This window comes from Notamacropus eugenii, chromosome 2 (assembly GCF_028372415.1).
Source record: "Notamacropus eugenii isolate mMacEug1 chromosome 2, mMacEug1.pri_v2, whole genome shotgun sequence".
Classification (NCBI taxonomy): domain Eukaryota; kingdom Metazoa; phylum Chordata; class Mammalia; order Diprotodontia; family Macropodidae; genus Notamacropus; species Notamacropus eugenii.
The window spans coordinates 411,267,963-411,291,688 of record NC_092873.1 but is presented as its reverse complement, the minus strand read 5'-3'; the positions used below and the strand labels follow the sequence as shown (position 1 = coordinate 411,291,688).

The 23,726-nt window shown below is 37.0% G+C and overlaps 1 protein-coding gene across 1 annotated transcript in view; it reads left to right on the top strand.

The window, feature by feature from the left end:
• DNAH14 (dynein axonemal heavy chain 14) overlaps positions 1-23,726 on the top strand; it is a 404,178-nt gene that overhangs the window by 237,543 nt on the left and 142,909 nt on the right. Inside the window, exons 51-56 of the mRNA XM_072647720.1 lie at positions 2,004-2,144; positions 4,258-4,425; positions 13,020-13,190; positions 16,939-17,106; positions 17,964-18,056; positions 20,629-20,826. Coding sequence (XP_072503821.1) covers positions 2,004-2,144; positions 4,258-4,425; positions 13,020-13,190; positions 16,939-17,106; positions 17,964-18,056; positions 20,629-20,826 — 939 coding nt within the window. The remainder of the gene's footprint in view (positions 1-2,003; positions 2,145-4,257; positions 4,426-13,019; positions 13,191-16,938; positions 17,107-17,963; positions 18,057-20,628; positions 20,827-23,726) is intronic.

Sequence of the window (23,726 nt, the reverse complement as noted above, 5' to 3'; positions counted from 1 at the left end):
GAGGCTGCTTGGTGACAAAATGGATAAATCACAGATGCCTGGAGTCAGAAGGATCTGAATTCAAATAGTCTCACATCTTTTACTAGCTGTGTGCCTCTAGACAGGTCACAACCTTTGCCTCAATTAACTTAACTGTAAAATGAGGATGATAGCATCTCTTACCTCCTAAGGTCATTGTGAGTATCTAATGAGATAATATCTGTAAAACTCTTGATATAGTGCCTGCCACATAATAGAAACATGCAAATGTTCATTCCTTTCCCCCTTCCCCTAGTATCTTTTTACAGTCTTGCTTTCCCATTATCCACAATCTTCAAAAAGCATTGACTGCACTTTGCTGAGCAATCACACTCACCTGTGTTGCTGTTTTTGTTTTTCAAAACCAGAAGAGATCCGGCATCTGTGCCCAACGACTCATTGGGGTCAGGAAGATATTCATAGTGCCCCTTCCTTATGTGTCTTAAGTATAAATTCCCTATTGGTCATTTTTGATCTACGCTTTCTCATCTAAAACTCCTTTTCCTCGGCAGAGAGGCGTGAGAGCTGAACAGTTCAGCCTTCCTTTTGTTTTTCTGAACTTTCTCTTTTGCTCACAATACCTTTTTAAAGAACAACATTCTTTTCTACTTTACTCACCCACCCCACTGAGTATTAGCACTCCTGACATTATTCCCTCTCACTTTAATATTCATCTTGTTACCTGCCTTTGCTCCTACATTTTCTGAATACATTTTTTAAATCTAAGTTGGCCAAGGAATTCCCTTTGTGTCCATATTATCATTTAAAAATCTTTAGAAAACTTGCCCTTTTCCTTCTTATCAGAATTATTTCTCTTTGTGTCTTCAAAGCTGTATTATTCTTAAGAGTTTTCTTTGCCACAAGCTGTTTTCCCACGTAGGATAGGCTGAACAAAACTGAATTAGACAAACTGAATTAACCAGGGTGAGAGTGAGTTAAATTGCATTTTGAAAATGGTATTAAATTTTGAAAGAAAAGTTCATCTTTTTAGTATCCAATGGGACTACATGGCTCCAAATAATGGAATGCTTCAGTCTTGGAAAAATTAAAGTTTCAGTCTACCAAAAGGTGCGTGGTGGGCACAAGTGGGCTGCAGTTTATTATCAAGCACTACTGACTCTTGCTGCTAGTATTTATTAAAGATTTATTTGCATCACAGTGGTAATTTGTCATTTATAATTAAAATTAATAGAATCATTAATAACAATAGATGATTATCTTACATACACAAAGAAATATAATTGCAAAGTGAACTAGAAAGTTCTTTCCCATAAGTTACCTAGTTCTTTTCTCTGTAGAGAAGTGTACTGAGGCAAACCAAAGTGTGATATTGTGGCAGTTCAATAAGTATGGAATCAAAGTGAAAGAAACTTTCCATGCCGTCCATGATGCCTTCCTTGATGCCCCCTTTTTCCCTATCCTCATTAATGAGTGAAAATTATCTCTTCCCTCCTCAGATTTCTCATAGCACCTGGGCACCTCCCTTGCCTTTATTTCACTTTAACTTATAATAAAGTTATTTTTCCTTTCCCGCTATTTGACTGTAAGCACCCAGAAAGTGGGCAGGGTCTATTGTATATCTATATTTGCAGCCTCAGAATCTAGCACTTAATGTACTCATAATAGATTTTCATTAGCTGCCTAGTATTAAGATTAAGATGTCCTTACAAAGCTCTCCTACCCTGATGAGTCTCCATTAAAAATATGTGTCAGATTGGTAGAGAAAGAATCAATCTCATAAGTAATATTTCTCCAAATAACGTGTTAAAGGGAACTGTTGCTGAAATTTCCAATATACCCATAATCCTATCCACAGTGTACCAGTATCAAAGAGGCAGTCTCTTCCCAGGATCTTATCCTTTTCTGACCTACTCCAGATCTACTTCTGATCTACTCTAGATCTACTCTAGATCTACTCCATCTTGTAAACTCAGACTTCACTGACTATAGTACTGTTGGTTAATCTTTCTTTCTATTTCTTGCAGAATATTGAAGATATCTCTCTGGTTGCAGCTTGTGGTATTCCACTTGGTGGTAAAAGTGATATCAGTCCACGTCTACTCAAGCATTTTTTCATACTAGTAATGCCTCATCCTCCACAACATGCCTTATTTACGATTCTTCAGGTAATAAATGAAGTTAATAGAAAACAGAAGGTTGCCATAGACTAAGAAGATAGGGGAGGGGGAAGGGAGGTAAAGTTTAAAACTCCTAAAGAAAAAATACCGTCTGAGATTACGAAGAGAATCACTGCAGTTAGAATGGAAAGTGTTGACTTTGCAGTCAGAAAACTTAGATAATTAGCTCTATGGCCTTGATTAAGTCTTTTAGCTTCTTCTGAGCTTCAGTTTTCTAAAAATAAAGATAATAATTCTGCCACTAATTCAGGTTACCTTAAGAAAGGGCTTTGTAAACCTTCAAGTCCCACGAATATGTGCTATTATTGCTATTGTCTTATTTCCTCCTGTATGATGCCTGCTCTTTTATTCTGAGCTCTCCTTAATATTTAGAAACACTTCATTTACTTTTAAATAATATTATTTATTTATGTATTATTATTAATATTAATATTTATAATTAATTTAATATAATAATTTATAATTAAATTAATATTTATAAAAACAATTTTTATCATTCTTTTTTTTAAGTTTTGAGTTCTGAATTCTATCCCTCCTTTCCTCCCCTCTTCTCTCAACTGCCCCTTTCTGGGGGGGGGGGGGAAGGATAGCAATCTGATATAGTTATATATGTGCAAACATTTCCATATTAGTCATTTTGTGCAAGAAAACTTGAATAAAAAGAAAAGAAAAAGTGAAAAATAGTATACTTCAATCAGCATTCAAACAATATCAGTTCTTTCTCTGGAGGGGAATAGTATTTTTATCATGAGTCCTTTGGAATTGTCTTGGGTCCTTATATTGCTGAGAACAGCTAAGTCATTCACAGTTCTCCATGATATAGTATTGCTATTACTGTATACAGTGTTCTCGTTCTGCTCACTTCACTTTACATCAGTTCATATAAGTCTCTTCAGGTTCTTCTGAAATCATACTGCTTGTCATTTCTTATGGCACAATAATATTCCATTACAATCTGCAACTTGTTCAGCCATTCCCCAACTGACTTGAATCTCCTTAATTTCCAGTTCTTCACCACCACAAAAGAAAAACTGCTACAAATATTTTTGTAAAAATAAGCTCTTTTCCCTGTTACTAGCATCTCTTTGGGATACAGACCTCGCAGTGACATTGCTGGATCAAATTATTTGCACAGTTTATACATATATATATACACATAGCCTAGTTTTATAGTTTGGGGCATAGTTTCAAATTCCTCCCCAGAATAGTTGGATTGGTTCACAACTCTACCAAAAGTGCTTTAGTGTTCCAGTTTTCTCACATCCCCTCCAAAATTTATGATTTTCCTTCTTTGACGTATTAGCCAATCTGACAGATAAGAGGTGGTAATTCAGAGTTGTTTTAATTTGCATTTCTCTAATCAATAGTAACTTCAAGCATTTTTTTCATATAACTATAGATAGCTTTAGAAACACTTCATTCATAAGAAAAAGGAAATAAGTATTAACTAAGCCTGAGGAATTAGTTGAATCAATTTATGTTGCCCATTGGTGCATATGCTAGGGAACTAGTGGGTGAGAGGGACATCTCATGCACACTGTTGAAACTATATAGAGCTGACTATAGAACACACTTGACTTATATCCCCAGACCCCTCAGAGTTCTTCCCAATCAGATTGGAACTTCCAGGGGAAGCCTAGTACTTCACTACCTACATGACAATCCTTCAATGAAGGAGGCTTGTAGGAATTCAAGTTGGTCATTAAGTTACCTTCAAAATCCTAAGATTTCATACTCATTTGGTGACTTCACATCATTGCAATGAATTCAGAGGGCATAGCAGTAGGACATACCAATCCCCTGACATCAACCAAAGTCCCTGCCACTCTCTTCCCCTCTACTAACAAAGTCTTGGAAACTCTACTCAAGTGGTAGCTTGGGAAAAGATGGAATAGGAAGCCTGAGTACTAAGTAATCACCAACTCCAACCTACCGCCTGAGACATGGACAAACCACAGAGATAGTCCTGATTGTTTGCTATATGACAACTATTAGTATTTTTAATACTTTAAACATCCTGTTAATGTTATAATGCCTAAATCTGCAAGAACCCTATACTTAAATATTTTTAAAATGTTGGTCACAAAATTGTCTTTTGTAGGCTCATCTGGGAATACACTTATACAACAATTCCTTCCTTTCTGATGTTCAGAAGTGCAGGCAGCAGTTGGCAGCAGTTTCCCTCTCTATCTACTATCTTGTATGTCACCATCTGTTACCAACCCCAGCTAAGTGTCACTACATGTTTAGTCTTCGGGATCTGTTTAAGGTTTGTATCAAATTTCATCCTAAATCAATATTAAAATATTTTACTTGTAGAAAATATAATTTTGCTTATTAAATATGGCTTATATATTTGTCTTTTTAGATTATTGTCAGTCAGCGTTTTACCAAAAATCAAAATATAATCCTATTCTGGCTTGCTTGCTTGCATGCTTTCTATTTCATAGTGTGTTAGGGTTTCTTCTGAAGGATGGACAGGATAAAAGGAATGAAGCAAAACTCAAATCAGGCAGTATTGTCACTTATTATCAGCTCTGATATTGGGTGAAAGCTGAATCTAATCTGGGAAGTATTTTTGGATTTCAATTATTTATGCCTCCCTCTCATTACCATAGATTGCTGTTTGTTCTATATGCTTGGGGTTTTTTGTGATGATTTGAGAATTACTTGGATATATTAAAGCACTTTGAAATCTATAGAGGGAAAAACTCATATCCAAGGCAAAGAAAGAATTAAATAATATTTTGTTTTTTCATAATTACATATCAAAATTTTTAGCATTCATTTTTATAAGATTTTGAGTTCCAAATTTTTCTCCTTCCTACCCTACCCTCCCCTCCCTTCTTCTGAAAATGGTGGACAATTTGATGCAGTTTATACATATGCTATTATGTAAAACATATTTCTGTAGTCATCACAGTTGTAGAAGAAACTGATCAAAAGAAAAAAACATGAAAAAGAATAAAGTAAGTGAAAAAAATATGCTTTGATCTGCAATCAGAGTCCATCAGTTCTTTAACTGGATATGGATAGCATTTTCCTTCATGTGTCCTTTGTACTTGTCTTAGATCATTGTGTTGCTGAAAAGAGCTGAGTCATCCATAGTTGATCACCACATGATGTTGCTGATACTGTGTACAATGTTTTCCTTGTCCTGCTCATTTCACTTTGCATCAGTTTGTACAAGTCTTTCCAGGGTTTTCTGAAATCTGTCTGTTCATCATTTCTTATTGCACAGCAGTATTCCATTATAGTCATATGTTACAGCTTGTTCAGTCATTCCTCAATTGATGGGATCCACTCAATCTCCAATATTTTGCCACCACAAAAAGAGCTGCTATAAATATTTTTGTACTTGTACATCCTTTCCCCTTTTTTATGATCTCTTTGGGATAGTGACCTAATGTGTTATCACTGAATCAAAGGGTATGCACAGTTTGATTGCCCTTAGTCAGAGTTCCAAATTGCTCTCCAGAATGATTGGATCAGTTCACAACTCCACTGACAGTACATTAGTGTTCCAACTTTCCATTTCCTCTCCAGCATTTATCATTTTACCTTTTTGTCACATTAGCTAACCAGATTGGTGTGAGATGGTATTTCGGAGTTGCTTTAATTTGAATTTCTCTAATCAAAAGTTATTTAGAGCACTTCTACATATGCCTATAGATAGCTTTGATTTCTTCATCTGAAAACTGCCTGTTCAAATCCTTTGACCATTTATCAATTGGGAAATGGCTTATATTCTCATAAATTTGACTCAGGTCTCTATATATTTGAGAAATGAGACTTGTATCAGAAATCCAGCTTTCTGCTTTCCATATAATCTTGGTTGCATTGGTATTGCTTATACAAAAGCTTTTCAATTAATTTGATCAAAATTACCTATTCTACATTTCATAATGTTTTCTGTCTCTTTTTTGTTCATGAATTCTTTCCCTCCTCATGGACCTGATAGGTAGACTATTCCTTGATCTTCTATTCAACTTGATTGCTTCGTTATCTATGGTACCTTTTAGCAAGATATAGTTTCCTTCCTTATATCTTTTAATTAGATACATTTTTGCTTTTACTTTGTCTAAGGTCACAATAGCTACTCCTGCTTTTTTTTACTTCAGTTGATGCATAAAAGATTCTGCTCCAGCCCCTTACCTTTACTCTGTGTATGTCTCTTTGCTTCAAGTGTGTTTCTTGTAAGCAACATATTATAGGATTCTGGTTTTTCATCCCCTCTGCTATGCACTTCCATTTTATGGGAGAGTTCATCTCATTCAAGTTCACAATTATGATTACTACCTGTGTATTTCTCTCCATCCTATTCTCCCTCCTGTTTATCCTTTCTCTCCTTTCACCCTTTCCCACTGCACCAGTGTTTTGCTTTCATCTACCTCCTGTCTTAATCTTTCTTCTCTTCTGTCAGTCCCCACATGCTCCTTTACTTGATCTTCTCCTCCTTCCCTGTCAAGTAAGATAGACTTCTTTATTCAACTGATTGTGTGTATTACTCCTTTTGAACTAATACTGATAAGAGTAAAGTTCAAGCAATGCTCATCATCCACCCTCCCTCTTATTTTCCCCTCTACTGTAATAGGTCTTCCTCACCTCTTCATGTGAGGTAATTTACCCCATTCTGCTTCTCCCTTTCTTCTATACCCATTGTACATCCCTTAATTTTTTTACATCATTCCCTCTAATTCATTTTATACCCATACCCACTTTCTATGTATTCTTCTATCTGTACTGTTAGTGATATAATTTTTAAGAGTTTCAAGTATCACCTTCCTGTGTAGCAATGTAAACAATTTATCTCTATTGAGTCCCTTATGTTTTCTTTTCCTTTTTACCTGTTTATGCTTGTCTTAGGTCTTGATATTGAGAGTCCCTTTTTTGGTTTAGTTCTGGTCTTCTCCTTAAGAAAGCTTGAAATCCTTGTATTTTGTTGAATGACTATTTTTTTCCTTGACATATTATGCTTAATTTTACTGGGTAAGTGATTCTGGGTTGTAGTCCTAGCTTCTTTGTCTTCCAGAATACTATGTTCCATGACCTCTGATTCCTTACGGTTGCAGCTGCCAGATCTTGTGGGATCCTGATTGAGAATCTTCAATATTTGAATTCTTTCTCTCTGGCCACTTGTAATATTTTTTCCTTGGTCTGATAGTTCTGATATTTGACTATAATGTTCCTTGGGGTTTTATATTGGAATCTCTTTCCTGCGGTGAGAAGTAGATTCTTTCAATGCCTATTTTGCCCTTTAGTTCCAGGACATCAGAGTAGTTTTCCTTGATAATTTCTTAAAAGATACTGTCCAGGTCCTCCTTTGAATTATGGCTTTCAGATAGTCCAGTGATTCTGATATTGTCTCTCCTGGATCTATTTTCCAGGTCAGTTGCTTTTCCCATGAGATATTTTATATTTTCTTCCATTTTTTTCATTCTTTTGAATATGTTTGATTGATTCTTGATGTCTCAAAGAGCCACTAGTTTACACTTGCCCAATTCTAACATTTGAGGTGTTGTTTTTTTCAATTAGCTTTTGTACTTCTTTCCTATTTGGCCCATTATATTCTTTAAGGAGTTGTTTTCTTCCATGGATTTTTGTACCTGCTTTTCCATTTGGCTAATTCTACTTTTTAAGCAGTTTTCCAAGCTGTTGACTCTTTTTTTGTAATTCTCTTGCATCATTCTCATTTCTTTTCCCATTTTTTTCTACCTCTTATATGATTTTTAAGCTCCTTTTTGAGATTTTCCATGAGGTCTTTCTGGGCTTGAAACCACTTCTGATTTTCTTTGTGTCTTAATCTTCCCTGTTACCATAACACCATAACTTTCTATGGTCAGATTCTTGTTTTGTTCTTTTTTGCTTGTCTTTTTTTTGGGGTGGGGGACTTTTTCCTTTCTTTTAATTTTTATCTTTGCTCCCAGGGTAAATGGGGTTCTGTATCGGGCTTCTTGTGGCAGTGGCTACAGGCCCTGGCTTGGTACTGTGCTAATGTTGCCCTGAGGCCCATGGGGGACCCCCATGTCTGCTGCTGTGTTGAGGGGGTGAGGTGGTTGGGTGGTAGCACTGCTAGATGCTGACAGCTTATCTGGTGTTCAGCTGGCATCCTAGTAGTATCTGGCATGTGCTGAGGCCAGGTAGAGGTTTTCTGCATTTGCATGGTAGTACACTGCAGCATGTAGCAGTCTGACAATGGAGGATGCCTGCCCACTGGGGAAAATACTGAAGTATGGTGAGTTCCAGCCATTGGAGCTCACCTGCCTCCCTGGAGCCACACTGAAGCATTCAGGACCAGCCCTGGGGGGATGTCTGACCATCTGGAGCTGTGCTGGAGCATGTGGAGGTCCAGCTGCTGCAGGATGCCTGGCTGCCCCAGCATATGGTAGTTCTTAGAGCTGGAGTCTGCCAATTCCCCTGGCTACGCTAAGGCACATGGGGTATCCTGGTGTTGGCATTTGCCTGCCCCACCACACTGGGGATCTGGACCTCCCACTGGTTTACTGAAGTGGGGCTTGCTGCTGGCTTGCTGGGAAACTTCCTGTCCTATACTGTACTTTGACTCGAGTGAGATTGACTTTTCTTGCTGATCTTCCACATCTCTGGGGCTAAAAGACTGCTCCACCCTGTCTTTTCGCTGGCTCCACTGTTCCAGGATTTGTTCTGGACTACTATTTTATGGTTGTTTGGAAGTGAGTATAGGAGAGCTATGGCAATTTACTGCTTGCTCTGCCTCTTGGCTCCCAGAATTCCTAGTGCAAAGAAGGAATTAGCAAATTTCTTATTTATATTCTTGTCTACTCTATTTCCAAGTCATAAGTGCAACCATAAGTAAGTGGATTTGCATTATGAAAGTAGGTTTAAACTTGCAAGTTGTACATTTCATACAAGGCAATGATACACAAAATCACTTCCTCAAAATGTTTTCAGTCTTGCTCAGAACTCCAGGGTTAGTTAAACAGAACTTTCAGATTAACTGCCTTGATGTGGGTTGTCCTCTTCATGTCATATAGATCATGACCTAATTATCTGGATGACTCCCAGCAAGTTATTTAACCTCCCTTCTCTAATTCCCAGTTTCCTCATCTATAAAATGACAAGGATCCCTTTCAGGTGTAAAACTTTGATGCTGTGAAACTTCTTCATAGATAGTCAGCCTTACCATAGATGAGCAATCTACCTCCTTTCAGTCAGTGTGGTCATGGGTCTCTCTCTCTCTCTCTCTCTCTCTCTCTGTCTCTCTGTCTCTCTGTTTCTCTCTCTCTCTCTCTCTCTCTCTCTCTCTCTCTCTCTCTCTCTCTCTCTCTGTCTCTCTCTCTCTCTCTCTCTCTCTCTCTCTCTCTCTCTCTCTCTGTCTCTCTCTCTGTCTCTCACTCTCTCTCTCTGTCTCTCTGTCTCTCTCTCTCTCTCTCTCTCTCTCTCTCTCTCTCTCTCTCTCTCTCTCTCTCTCTCTCTCTACTTAACTAGACTAATCCTTGAACAGTGAGAATGGAAGTCTATAACCAGAACTATACCTAAAGCCTTTTCAGTCTGGTCGTGCCACTCAGCCTTGGAGAAACCAGAGCCCCCTCCAAGACATGGTGAACATCAAAGGGGAATGTTAATGGAAACCAAAAGAAATAGTATTGATAATTTTGACAACTTTTCTTCTCAGCTATGAACATTATCCTGAAAATTATATTTCATTTTAACATAAATAATGCAATTCTTCAAAATGCAAATTAGTAATAGTGTAGAATAGTGGAAGGAACAACTATGTGGCACAGTGGATAGAACTCAGGCACTCCAGGAAGACCTGAGCTCAAATCTAGCCTGAAACTTACTAGCTGTGTGACCCTGGGCAAGTTGTTTAACCCTGTCATCCTCTGTCAAGTGAGCTGGTGAGGGAAATGGCAAACCACTCCAAGGAATCTTTGCCAAGAAAATTCCAAATGGGATCACAAAGAGATGCAACTGAAAATGACTGAACAGCAACAGAATCATGGAAAGAACATGGGGAGTAACAGCTCTTCCACTTACAAGCTCCGTTGTTTTGCTTTGTCTTGCTTTGGACCAGTTTAGTGATTTGATCAGTATTGGGGATTCATATTGAGGAAAGTCCCTCTGCTAATACAGATCAGCTACCATTCTTCAACTTAGACTTCAAGACTATGCCAAATTAAGTGACTTATCCAGGGTCATAAAGTCTGGGTGTGTCTGAGGCAAAACTTAAACCCAGGTCATCCTAACTCAGGAGCTATCTGTTATAACATTAGTAGCAAATTGTTTCTCCTTTGTAGGACCCACTTTCCCCATCGATGAAATGAGAGAATATGATTAGATGATCTCGTAAACTTACATGACTTCAGTTATTTCCTCTATACAAATAACTCCTAAATCTATATATGTAGCCTTGAACTCCTGATCTGGCTGCATGTCCTACTGTGCCTTTGACACCTATGACCTATGATCGCCATCTGAATGTCCATGGGTAACTCAGAGTTCAATATCCAGAAATATATTCATCACCTTCCTCCCAAAGTCTACCCCTTCCTCTCAACTTCCCTGTTTCTTCTGATTTCACTATCATCCTTCCAATCATTTGGATGCACAATCTTAGGCATTTTTTAGTCTTCCATCTTCCTCATTCTCTTCTTGTCTCCAATTACCCTGTCCTATTTATTCTAATTCCGCAATATTTTTATGGAATCTTTGAAAAAAAAATCATCTAGTTTATGTTTAAAGCCTTCCAGTGACAAGGTCCACTTATTCCCAAGTGAACCCACTCCACTTTGGAATTTGTTGTTTAGTTGATTTGTCTTGTCTGACTTCTTGTGACCCAATTTGGGGTTTTCTTGGCAGAGACACTAGAGTAGTTTGCCATCTCCTTCTCCAGCTCATTTTATGGATGAAGAAACTGAGGCAAACAGGGTTAAGCAAGTTGGATCAAACAGCTATTAGGTGTTTGAGGCCAGATTTAAACTCAAGTTCTCCTCACTCCAGGTCTGGCACTCTATCCACTGTGCCACCTAGCTGCCCACTTTTGGGTAGTTGTAATACTTAAGGAATTTTCCCTTATACAAAGCCAAAATATCTGCGTCATCTACCTATTGTCCCTGTTTCTGAGGTCTGGGGGAAGGGAGAAAAGAATAAGTTTACTACAAATATTTGAAGAAAGCTACAAAATCCCAGCTAAGTCTCCTCTCCAGACTAAATATATCTAATTTCTTCAACTGATCCTAGTGGCCTCTAGTCCCCTCATCATCTGAATCATCTACTTTTGAAAGCATTTCAGTTTCTCATTATTCTTCCTAAAATCTAGGGCACAGAAATGTACATGATACTGGAGATGTATCCTGATCAGTGTAACAGTAAGTACCCCAACATACACAGGGAGTCCTACTATGACAGGTTCTTAGATCTTCAGTAATAAAAGGAAAACAACTTTCAATGGGTTAACAATTACTTTAATCAAGCACATGTATCATTCCTTTAACCAAGTACATATACAGGTCCAACTGTCTGACCATAATTACCAGAGAGGGAAGCACTGACATCTTGGTTTTCAAAGCTGGAGGGCTTCTTAAAGCTGCTTCCCAGAGTCCTCATCTGGCACTCAGATCTTCTTACATAAACTAAGCCCCAAAGTAAAATTTCACCTTCAGAGTATTTATATACTTTTTGAAACCAGAGGGCATAACCCTCTGACCCAGTGCCTCAATAGAAAAAACAAAAGGTACTTGGGGCCCTCCTACAAAGCAACTCCCCTAATCAAGCTTTCCACAATGGACAGGCCCACCAGTGGGTGGGAAAGATCTTCTTTAGTCACATTATTCAATCAGAGGCACTTTTAGTAAAAAAAACAACAGAAAAAACAACAAAAACAGCAAAATATCCTAATTTGATTGTCATCACATCCAGGAGATGGAAGATTGAGATTCTTACCTCTGTAGATTTATATTCAATCAATTTCTATCCCCAGTATAATCTTTCTATTTATCCCTACTAAATTTAGCATTATAGATTTTGTCTGCTGTTCTAGTCCGTTGAGATATGTTTGGATCCTTACTCTGTCATTAAGTGGATTAGCTATCTCTCCTAGCTCTGGGTTATCAGTGCATCTCCTAAACATACCATCTATGCCTTTATCCAACTAGCTACTAAAAATATTTAACAGCACAATGCTAGCCAGAGATCCCCGAGACATTTCACTGGTGGTTTTCATCCATGTTGACAGTGATCCATTCATGATCATGTTGGGGGCCCAGTCATTTAGTCAGTCCTGAAACTACCCCTACAGCACTGTGATCTGTGTTGTATTCAGTCATTTCCATCATATCCTACTCATCACGACCCTATTTGAGGTTTTCTTGGCAAAGATGCTACAGTGGTTTGCCATTTCTTTCTCCAGTTCATTTTACAGGTAAGGACAGGGGTCACACACCTAAGTAAGTGTCTGAGGCCAGATTTGAACTCAGGTCTTCCTGACTCCAGGCCCTATGTTTTATCCACTGTGCCACCTAGTTGCGTAAGACTATTTTAATGTTTCCTATTCTGTCTTTCTGCCTCCATTCTTTTTCCTAGCCAATATACCTTTCACAGAGATGCCAAAATAAATTTTCCTAATGCGAAGAAACTTAACCTTGGACCATATATCTCCCTTCATTGACTATCCTTTGCTTTGTCCTCCCCCATCCCATTCATTTTGCTATAAATGTAGATCATAGATACTAGTAGTGGGTAATATTTTTTTTCAAATAAACACCTTTCTTAGTTGTAAAGCTCAGACACTCTGAAGTTATTAGCAATCTGGTTATTTGAAACTTTGAAATATTTTTAAATTTCTTCAATGACTTGAAAATCTCATCTTTAAATTTCTAATAGCTACTCCGTGGATTACTACAAGCTAACAAGTCAGTTGTTGTGTCTAAAGAAACTGCTGCCCTGTTCTTTGTACATGAAGCAACCCGAGTATTTCATGATCGCTTAGTTGATACTGAGGAAAGAAAGTATTTTTTCCAGCTTCTTTCAAATGAGCTAGAACTCTATTTTGAGGTAAATGTATTCATTTTTTTAAATTTAATTCTTTCATTAAGAACTTTGGGGAAAAGGATGCCGTTTTTATAAATAGTCCTGAAATTTGTTGTCTTAAGTGTAATTTTTAAATTGTTTTTAAATTAAGTATAATTATTGCTTGAAAAATCACTGAAGAGTCTCCCTAAAGATGTCACAAAGAAGCAACAGTCTGTAGACTCAAATAAATTTCAGATTAAATTTTCGACTTCATCTGAGATATTTGTTGAACTTGTAGAAAACACCATTCCCACCAGTACCATCAGATATACTTTGAAAATTTTAAATGAAGATATTATCTCTCAACAGGAAGCTTCCTAGGCATGTATGGCCCACAGAAAATAGCGCTCTTCCCCCCCTACCCCCTGGGCCCCTGCTGAGGAAGGGGAAAAGGTTTTCTTTCCCATCAAGAAAAAGGAGGAAGAGTTTTTCTATAGACGTCTGAAGGTTTTGGTTCTCACCCTTCCCTTGGTGGAATAGCCAAAGGAAGGAAGAGTTTTCTCCAATGGTGGCTGAGATTTTAGTTTTTGTAGTTTCCTGGTATGATGGCCAAAGAAGGGGTGGACCAGAGGACCATAGGGTCCAGAGGAATTGGGAATTTTTGTCTACATCCTATCATTGTCCCCAGAATAGTACATCAATGTATCTACCAGGCAAGCCAAGGACAAACTAGACACATTGAGAAAATCAGCTTCAGCACTACAAGGAATTCAGCAGAAAGCTTCACCACCTCTAAAAGGAGCATTTGGTAGACTCCAGCAAAACAACTTCTGAGAGCTGTTGCCATCTTTGTCCATGTGCTCTGTGCCCTAACCCAACCTGGACTCTCTTTGTTCTTATGGAAGAGTGTGTCATGGACTTTGGAAGGAAGAGGGAATGCTTATGTACCAACTGTTCATACTGTACCAGCAGATTCTTCTTTCTAAAAGCTAATTAAATCTGGCTGAGGTAAAATCAACTGATGAACATGAAGAGAAGCATGCTGGCAGAGGCTTAGGAGCTACAACATTAAAAAAAACTCTCCTCCATTCCTATAGAGCTATTTCTTTAGCCCCAAGGGAGCACAGTAGCCACCTTCCAGAGACCTGATTTGTCAGTGAGATTAGGAATTGAAGTGGTAGCTAAAACAGCTAAGGGCAGTTACTGCTGTATCTCAAATTGTTATTAAGCACAGTTACAGTGCTCCTTACAAAGACAGAGGCCACAAGCATTAACATCATAGATTTAGAGTAGAAGAGATCCTAGAAGTCATCAACTCCAACCCCCTCATTTTACAGATGAGGAAAGGGAGGCTGAGAGAAGCAACTGGTCCATTGATATGAGTCTGCAACATCTTGGAGCTTGGTTCTTCACAATGATGAGAAAGATTCCAGTAATGGTAATAACTTGATATTGAAAGGCAAAAGAAGTGTGAGGGGAAGGAAAACCCAGCAGCAAAGTAATATAGAAAAAACCAGTTCATTTTATATTGCTCATGATCAGAGAAGATATAGAAGGTTCTTCTCTCTTTTTCTTCACGAGACAGATACAAGAATTACAGCAGGGATGGGATAATAAAATTTGACTACTAAGAGGTTATGAGGGATGGGGAAAAATGATGAGTCAATATTATTTCTGTAGTTGTAAAACTGAGCCAATGGTACCCTCAATGACTGAGCACAGCTTAGCACAGTGAAAAGAGTACAGCTTAGAAATAAAGCAGAGGTAGATGTGAAATTACAAAAAATTATTATCAGAATTGGGGCACTTCAGAGCCCAAGAAAAGGAGATAACACAGTTAAGAATGATGGAGAGATCTAAGATATAATCCTCTCTATGAGAATGAAGACGTGGTTTATGGGAGGTGAAGATATGGGTGAATTAGATCAGGGTTTTTAAGAGGACATCGATGTGCATATTGAAGTGTGAAAGGCAGGGATGGTGATGAGCTGCAAGCCTGGAACTATTTTTCACATGTGAAAATTTATCAAGACACTTTGGTCAATGATCCATATTATTTTCAAAACTATTTTTGGAGGATAAGTTCCTCTTTCTAGTAGAATTACACCAAAAATAACCTGAAGTACTCCCAATTTCATGTCAAAACTCTACTGTAACAATATCAGCCTTGTATCTCAATTATTTACACACACAAGTGCAAGATACCTTTTTTTTAAGTGAGTCTATGTTACTTCAGTTGTAGTTAAGAAATTTAGGAAATATTTTTTTGAAAATATACCATTATACCTCATCACTCACAAACAAATATTCAGATTGGTGGAAGCTGGTGAAGCTACTAAAAAGGTCTTCAAGAAGATCATTGGGAGAAACAACCCAACCCTATTTGTCAGATTTTCTCATTCCTCAACATGAGAAATTGAGATGCTATCCCAATAGCAGCTCAGCAGTCCTGTTTTCTCAGTCTATTCAAGACTTGACTCAACCATATTTTTCCATACTCACATGAAGACATATTCAATAAGTGAGAATATATTCCAGATATTTGCACCTAGTATTAGTTAATTACTATCGTTAAAGGAGTCATTTGAATTATTTGAGATCTAGTCACCATAATTGATGAGGGTGAGGTATCTTTAAATTGTGGCCATATTGAGACATCCAAAAGTGGACATGTAGGAAGAGCACTGGACTGGAACTCTGAAAACAGGCATTCTAATATTAGTTTTGCACCAAATAGACCTAAGACTTTGAACAAATCACTTTCATACTGGGAAAATAGTTTCCCATCTATAAAATGGGAGACCTGGATTAGATGACTACAGATTACAGTTCTATCCAGCTCTAAAATATGACATCACGTTTCCTCTAGAAAAATAAGTCTATCTTATCTCTAACTTTTACATATAGATGCTAATCAAGAAATAACTGCCTCAATCACTCTTAAGAATGTGTAGAAGTTAGCAAATCATATTTTAAATCAGAATTCTTAGAAATGCATAGGGTTTCTATGCAAGCCTGAAAACTTTCCCTAACACTGCATAAACTAGTAATATTTCTGTGTCCATAATGGTTATGAACCTAAATATAATACAGAAGTTTGAGATTTTTTTTCCTTCAATAGTAATTTAGTTAAAGACACTGCTGAGTGTCACTGGTTCAGAAGTCCCCCCCTTATAAATATCAAGTTTATATGAAGAGCTGAGAACACCACAAGACAGCCAGGTCAGGAGACAAACATGAAGACAGTAGCAGTGGACCATTCAGTCATCCATAATTATATCCCATACCAGAGACAGGATCATGAGACAAGATTTCTGCTAGCAGAGAGTGGACATTGCTACAATAGTTGCATGGCCCACAAAAGGCAGTGAAGTGGAGTGTGCTGGAATATCTAAACCACCCCAAGGTTGAAGAATCTATGTAAACTCCTATATTGGTCTAACTTCCATGAAAAACTACAAATGACACTGAGGGATGCTGTGGAACCTAAGACTCTGCTTTCCCTGTCTGCAGAATATCTTACAGTTTGGAGTTGTCTTGTAGCCAAATTTCACTTCGGCTCATCTTCCCACAAGTAGAAAGATTGGTATCAGCCACCAAGCAGTGAGATTTTCTCAAGTTTCACCCAGATTATAGGAGTGAGCCCATAAAAATTCCTGTGACATTCCCAAAAGAACTCTTTTTTGATATGATCATCTCAGATAACAAGGGACTATATTAGTCTCACTAATAAGTAAAATGGCATTTTATTGGATTCTGTTTTTTTAAAAAATGAATTTTATTCCCGTAGATTGTATGGCCCAGAGACAAAATAATGAGTGATTTACCTTTGTATGTGGATTTTTTGGACGTAAACAAACCTCATAAAAGAAGAATCTATCAGAACTGTAATAACCAGAAAAAACTTGCAGATATACTTTCTGAATTCCAGCTATCTTTGGGCTCAACTGGTTTTGAGGTAATAAGAGATTACATAATAAGTTGCCAGTAACTACTACCTTAAAATTTTAAGGAACTTTTCAAACATATTGGACAGGAGAGAGGAACCACTGCTAAGGTTTGGAAACGATCTGTTATAAGTAAAAAGCTTTGTATTATTTTGCAATAATACAAATATGATATGATCTTAAAGATGAGAAAGTCAAGTTTTGGCAGCAGGGTTGTAATGGGTAACATCCACGGAAAAGAATTGGTGGAGTAGAATTGGGAAAGTGATGTCAGATGGAAATTACACAGAAACAAAGGATGGGAAAAGGGTTCACAGGACTAGAAGTTTCCTCAGAGGACAAGTATTCCAATGTCCTTCAAGAATAAAGATTCTATATAAGACCACTTCCTTGAGGGGACACCTCATGGGAAGAGGAGAAAGAGAGCAGCCGCTACAAGCCAATTTGGGATTTCTTTCTCCTTCCCACCCCCCTCCACCTCCTGTTTCTGAGTATCCAAGCAGGTGATAGTCATTCAGCAAAGGTGAGAAAGTAGAGGAAAGGTCAGCTATTCCAGAGACCAGCTCCTGATGCAAAAATGCTGCAACTGCTACTACTTATCTCGTTTTTGTCTGCTTTCTCTCTGGCTTTGCTTTTTGCCGCAATCAGAGAGGCAGCCATGGTAGTCGTTGCACAAGATGATCTTGAATGAATTATGCATTATTCAAGTTTTCTCCACTCAGATTAAATTTAAACCATTTTAAAGACACGATTGTTAAAGTTCACTCTTTCATTCCTCTCTCCTATTACGCCAAGCCACAATGGAACTAGACATTTGCCCACCCCCGTACAACTAAAATGTGTTTATTCCTTCCATTTCCTTTCCCAGCTTTCAAATTCAATGGTTTTGTTCAATGAAGCCACAGAACACATTTGCAGAGCTGCAAGAGTCCTCCGACAGCCAGGGAGCCACATGATCCTGGTAAGACAAAAAAGTTCACAAATATTTCAAGTTCTGAGGTTGTAGACCACTTAAGAAATCCAATAAAAAAGGGTTTTCCTTCTGAATATTTCCTCAGCACTGACCATTGAAAAGCACAATGCTTGAAAGTTTATGGATTTTAACAAAAAGATTTCTTGGATTTAAGTTATAAATTCATAGAAGAGGGGAATAGCTTTCCAACATTTCACATAAGACATCATGAACACATAAAATAATACCAAAGTAGATTATGTGGGCGTGTGTGTGTGTGTGTGTGTGTGTGTGTGTGTGTGTGTGTGTGTGTGTGTGTGTGTGTGTGCATAGGATGGATGTGGCACCATCTAGTGGTCCTTTACAGTAGCTCACTTTAATCACCTACATGTGTGTCATCTGCTTTGAAAAAAATGTTCTACTTACTGATTTAAATGTTATGCTAATATTCCTAAAATTATGAGCTTTACTAAAAAAACACTATTTAGACCCTAGAAGTCAAGAGTTGCACACCTAGAGAAACCCCATCATACAAATAGAGGATAAAAAGTTAGAATAAGTCTTTGAAGTAAACAAATTAACCTCATGTCATTGAAACTTTGCTAGCCAGAGCCATTGAAACAAATGAATTATGTCTAGGGGTATTAAACCTTTCAATATTTTTGTCCCTTTATAAATAATATCGCCAGTAGAATCCAACTAAATTAGAAAACTTTTTTTTTAATTCACAATGCTACTTTCTGTCTGGGGACACTGACCATGTGAGGATATGAGTAAATGATATTTCATGGAATCTTGGTATTAGAGAGAATCCCAGGGGCCCTCTGGTCCAAATTTACAATCTCTTCTACAACATGTCAAGTGGTCCAGCCTCCACTTGACAATCTCTAGGGCATGAGAATCCATTACCCACTGGGTCAATAACCCATTGTACTTTTGGACAGCTCTTATTACTAAAAAGTATTTCCTTAGATAGAGTCTGTCTTCCTTTGCGACTTCTCCCAAATGGTATAAGTTCTTCCTTTTGGGAACAAGAAGAAAGATTTTAATCACTTAAATATATGCATATAATTACTTTAGACATCCTTCTACAGATATATGGAGGTAATAAAAGAGTATCTCTCCAACTACCTATAGATAATAAATGACTCTGTGAATTGTCCATGTATAATCATGGGATCATATATTTAGACCTGAAGGAATCTTAGAAACCATCTAGTCTGACTCTCCTCATTTTACAAGTTAGGTAACTGAGCTCATAAAGCTTGTGCCTTTTTCTTGTATTCATTTTTTATAGAAAACTCAACAATGACTTTGAATACATGGTAGTCCACATTAGTAATAAGATTCACAGGTAGAACTTTAACCCAGTTCTTCTGACTCCAGGGCCAGGGTTCATCCTAATCCAAAGAATGCACCTCTGAAAAAGGGATATGGACAAGAGTAAGAAAAATTAAGAGCAAGGTTGATTGGTGACCATGTTATTATAATTACTTTCTGGATCTCACTCACCGACTCTTCTCTGTATCCCTAAAACATACAGCTACATACACTAATTAGATTTAGCTGGAGCCATCCAGCAGCAGTCAAAAGCATCACTATAGGTAATGATTAGCATATTCTATGATACATTTTGACTTAAGTATACACATATGCAATAGATTGTTCTTTGGAATTCCTAGGAAGTGAAGAATGTATGTATTCAAAAAAAAATCAATGATGCAAATTATTGGTATTGAAAATATAGGTGTGCATATTCAGCAGTACCTTTACATACCATTATTAGACTCCTTGAGGACATATGTGTGATTTAATCAAGGATGACTTAGTCAGTAAAAGACTGTGGACATATCCCAAGACCATATAAGTCACCAGTATAAACTTTGGGAGGGGTTAGGAGCTTCAGGGGGGGAAAGGACCTTTTAGGGAAGTGAACAATAAGTTAAGAAAAAAGAGACCTGAGAAAAGGATTGGGTTTCTGGATGATGAATTATGTATAGATGGTAGACTGCGCTTAATAAGAGCAACTAAATTTACTTTACCTGGAGTTTTGCAAATATAAGACTGTCTTTCCAGATCATGTTCAAATTTGATGAAATGTTCTCATGTCACTTTTTCAAAGGGCTCTTTTTTTAAAAAAAAAAGTGTGATGTAGTAAGTTTAAGAAAAATATTTTATGAATCCTTAATAGGAATAGGGACCAGTCCTGTTATTTCACTGGTATGAGGAATTCTCTGGTGAAGAAACTCCCTCTACCAACACATCTTGGCAACTTTTCTGCAAATTATAATCTTAGAGAGTTACCTTGGAGGCATGGGTGGGGTACTGAAGGGTTATGTGACTTGCCCTGCATCACATAGCCAGTACATATCAGAAGCAAGACTGAAACTCAGGTCTTCCTGCTGCAAAGCCAAATCTCTATCTGCTATAGAATAGGACTTGTTTTTAAAGCAGACTGAGAAGAGCTACCAAAAATCTAAGCTATATTCACTCTCTACTCTTACCATAAACAAATGAAATGATTTGTTAAAAGATGTCTCAAAACATCTGTTTGTTTCATAATCCATTTTCTCCCCTAAAGATTGGAATAGAAGGATGTGGAAAAGAAACATGTGCCACCCTTGCCACTTATTTGGGAGACTGCAGGCTCTACAGATTATCCACAGCTCGTACTTATGGGCACCTGGAATTCAGAGAAGACTTAAAACAAGTCTTTCTACAAACAGGACTAGAAGGAAAACCCACTGTTTTGCTTATTCTTGATACACATCTAACTCAGGTAAGCAGCTTTTGTTATGGATCACTGTTTTAAAACTGACATGTAAAGTATCTGTGTTGCAAAAAAAGTGACAATTCCATAAAACTGTTTTTGCTTCCTTAGCATTTTCATTCATTAAAGATATTTGGCAAGACAATCTGTTATTTGATTTTATTCCCTAATGAAAGTAGAACGCCCAATTGATGCAATGTTTACTTAGCTTTCCTAAATGTCATCTGTTTTAAGTCAGAAAACTTCTTTTTAGTTTGTTCATTGCCTAAACCTATTTCCAGTAATAAACACTTGAAGGGACAAATTAGTTCTTTTTTTTTAAGTTTTTATTTAAAGTTCTGAGCATCAAATTCTATCCCTCCCTTCCCTCCCTTCTTCCTGAAATTGTAAACAATCAGATATAGGCTATATATGTTCAATTATGCAAAAAATTTACATATTAGTCATTTTGTATGAGAATAATTGAAAAAAAGGAAGGAAGGAAGGAAAAGAAAGAAAGAAAATTAAAAATAGCATGCTTCAGTCTATATCCAATCAATATCAGTTCTTCCTCCAGAGGCAGATGGTATGTTTCTTCATTAGTCCTTTGAGATTGTCTTAGATCATTGTAGAGCTGAGAATAGCTAAGTCATTCACAATTTTTAATCCAAGAATATCGCAGTTACTAAGTAAAAATTCTCTTGGTTCTGTTCACTTCATTTTACATCAATTAATGTAAGTCTTTCCAGGTTTTTCTGAAATCGTCCAACTTATCATTTTTTAATTCCATTACATTCATATAATACAGGTTGTTTAGCCATTCCCCAATTAACAGGTATCCCTTCGATTTCCAATTTTTAGCCACCACAAAAAGAGCTGCTATAAATATTTTTATACAGATAGGTTCTTATCCCTTTTTTTGGATATCTTTGAGATATAGACCTAGCAGTGGTATCACTGGATCAAAGGGTGTGCATGATTTTATAGCCCTTAAGGCATAGTTCCAGATTCCTCTCCAGAATGGTTGGATCAGTTCACAACTCCACCAGCAGTTCATTAGTGTCTCAGTTTTCCTACATCCCCTCCAACATACAACATTTTCCTTTTTTTGTCATTTTTGGCACTCTGATAGGTATGAATTGGTGCCTCAGAGTTGTTTTAATTTTCATTTCTCCAATCAATAGTGATTTAGAGCATTTGTTCATATTACTATAGATAGCTTTGATTTCTTTGTCTTAAACTTTTCTGTTCTTATCCTTTGACCATTTATCAATTGGAAAATGACTTATAGTTTTATGAAATCTGACTCAGTTCTCTATGTATTTGAGAAATGAGGCCTTTATCAGAGACACTTGTTGCAAAAATTTTTCTCCCAGTTTTCTGCTTTCCTTATAATTTTGGTTGTATTGGTTTTTTTGTGCAAAAACTTTTCAATTTTATATAATCAAAATTATCTATTTTATATTTTATAATGTTCTCTATATTTTCTTTGTTCCTAAATGCTTACTTTATCCATATATCTGACAGGAAAACTATTCCATGCTCTCTTATTTTGCTTATGGTATCACACTTTATGTATAAAATCATGTACCCATTATGATTTTTTGGTATGCAGTGTGAGACTTTGGTCTATACCTAGTTTTTGCCCCATCATTTTCCTGGGGTTTTTTTGTCAAATAATGAGTTTTTATTCCAAAACTTGACATATAATTGGGCAAAATTTCTTAATAATCTTAATTTCTTCTTCATTAGTGGTGAGTTCACCCCTTTCATTTTTGATACTTTCTTTTTTTTCTTTTCTTCTTTCCTTTTTTTAATCAAATTAACCAATGGCTTATCTATCTTATTGAGGTTTTTTTCATAAAACCAGTTTCTAGTTCTATTTATTAGTTCAATGATTTTCTTACTTCCAGTTTTATTGATCTCTCCTTTGACTTTCAGGATTTCCAATTTGGTTTTTAATTGAGGATTTGATGAATTAATTCTTTTGATCCCACAGGATAACACCACCATTCTCCTGATTCCCTGTGCTCACAACTTGGAGTTATAATTTACTTCTTTTCTTTAGCCTCATCTTCCCAATATATTTAATCACCTTGTCCTCCTGATTCTTTGTTGACAATGTTCCTTGGATTTTCATTTTCTAGTCACCATCCTAAGCTGTATCCTCATTACCCTGCTGTTAAGTATTATTGAATCTCCTTTTTATAAATTCTAATTCTCAATATAGCTGATAATGAATAGGCTTGTGAATTTCAGATAATGTGGTCAGTCTTAACACAAACGTTCCTTACATTATTCTAGAACCAGATGGAACCTTAGCACAGAATCACAGAATTGGAAAGTAGTAAGGGATGTCAATAGATATCTAGTCTAGTCCAGACTCTAAACAAAATCTCTGCTGCTACACAACTGAGAAGTGGTCATCAAGGTCTTGCTTGAAGACCTCAGTTTAGAGGAAAGCAATACCTCCCAGGTCAAATTATTCCACTTTAGGATCTCTAACTCTTAGGAAATTTTTTCCTCATAGGAAGGTAAATGTATATCTTTATAAATTGATTGCCCCTAGTTCTGCCCTCTGGGAATACATACAATAAGTAGTTCTTCTTCCTTATGATAGTCCTTCATGTGTTTTAAGGTAGCTATCTCTTCTCCAGTTTGAATATCTCCAAGTCTTTCAACTCATCTGCGACTTATGAACATCTTTCCTAAACTGTGGTACCAGCAACTGAATCCAATGCTCCACATGTGGACACACCAGGATTAAGTGTAACAAAACTATCTCCTGCATATCCCTGAAGGCTATGGATTTCTGACTGGATTTTAAGATAACATTATCTTTTTTCACTTCCATATCTTACTTTTACTCACATCCAACTTACAGTCCACTCAGATTCCCATTTTTTTCAAAGATAAATTTCTACCTAATC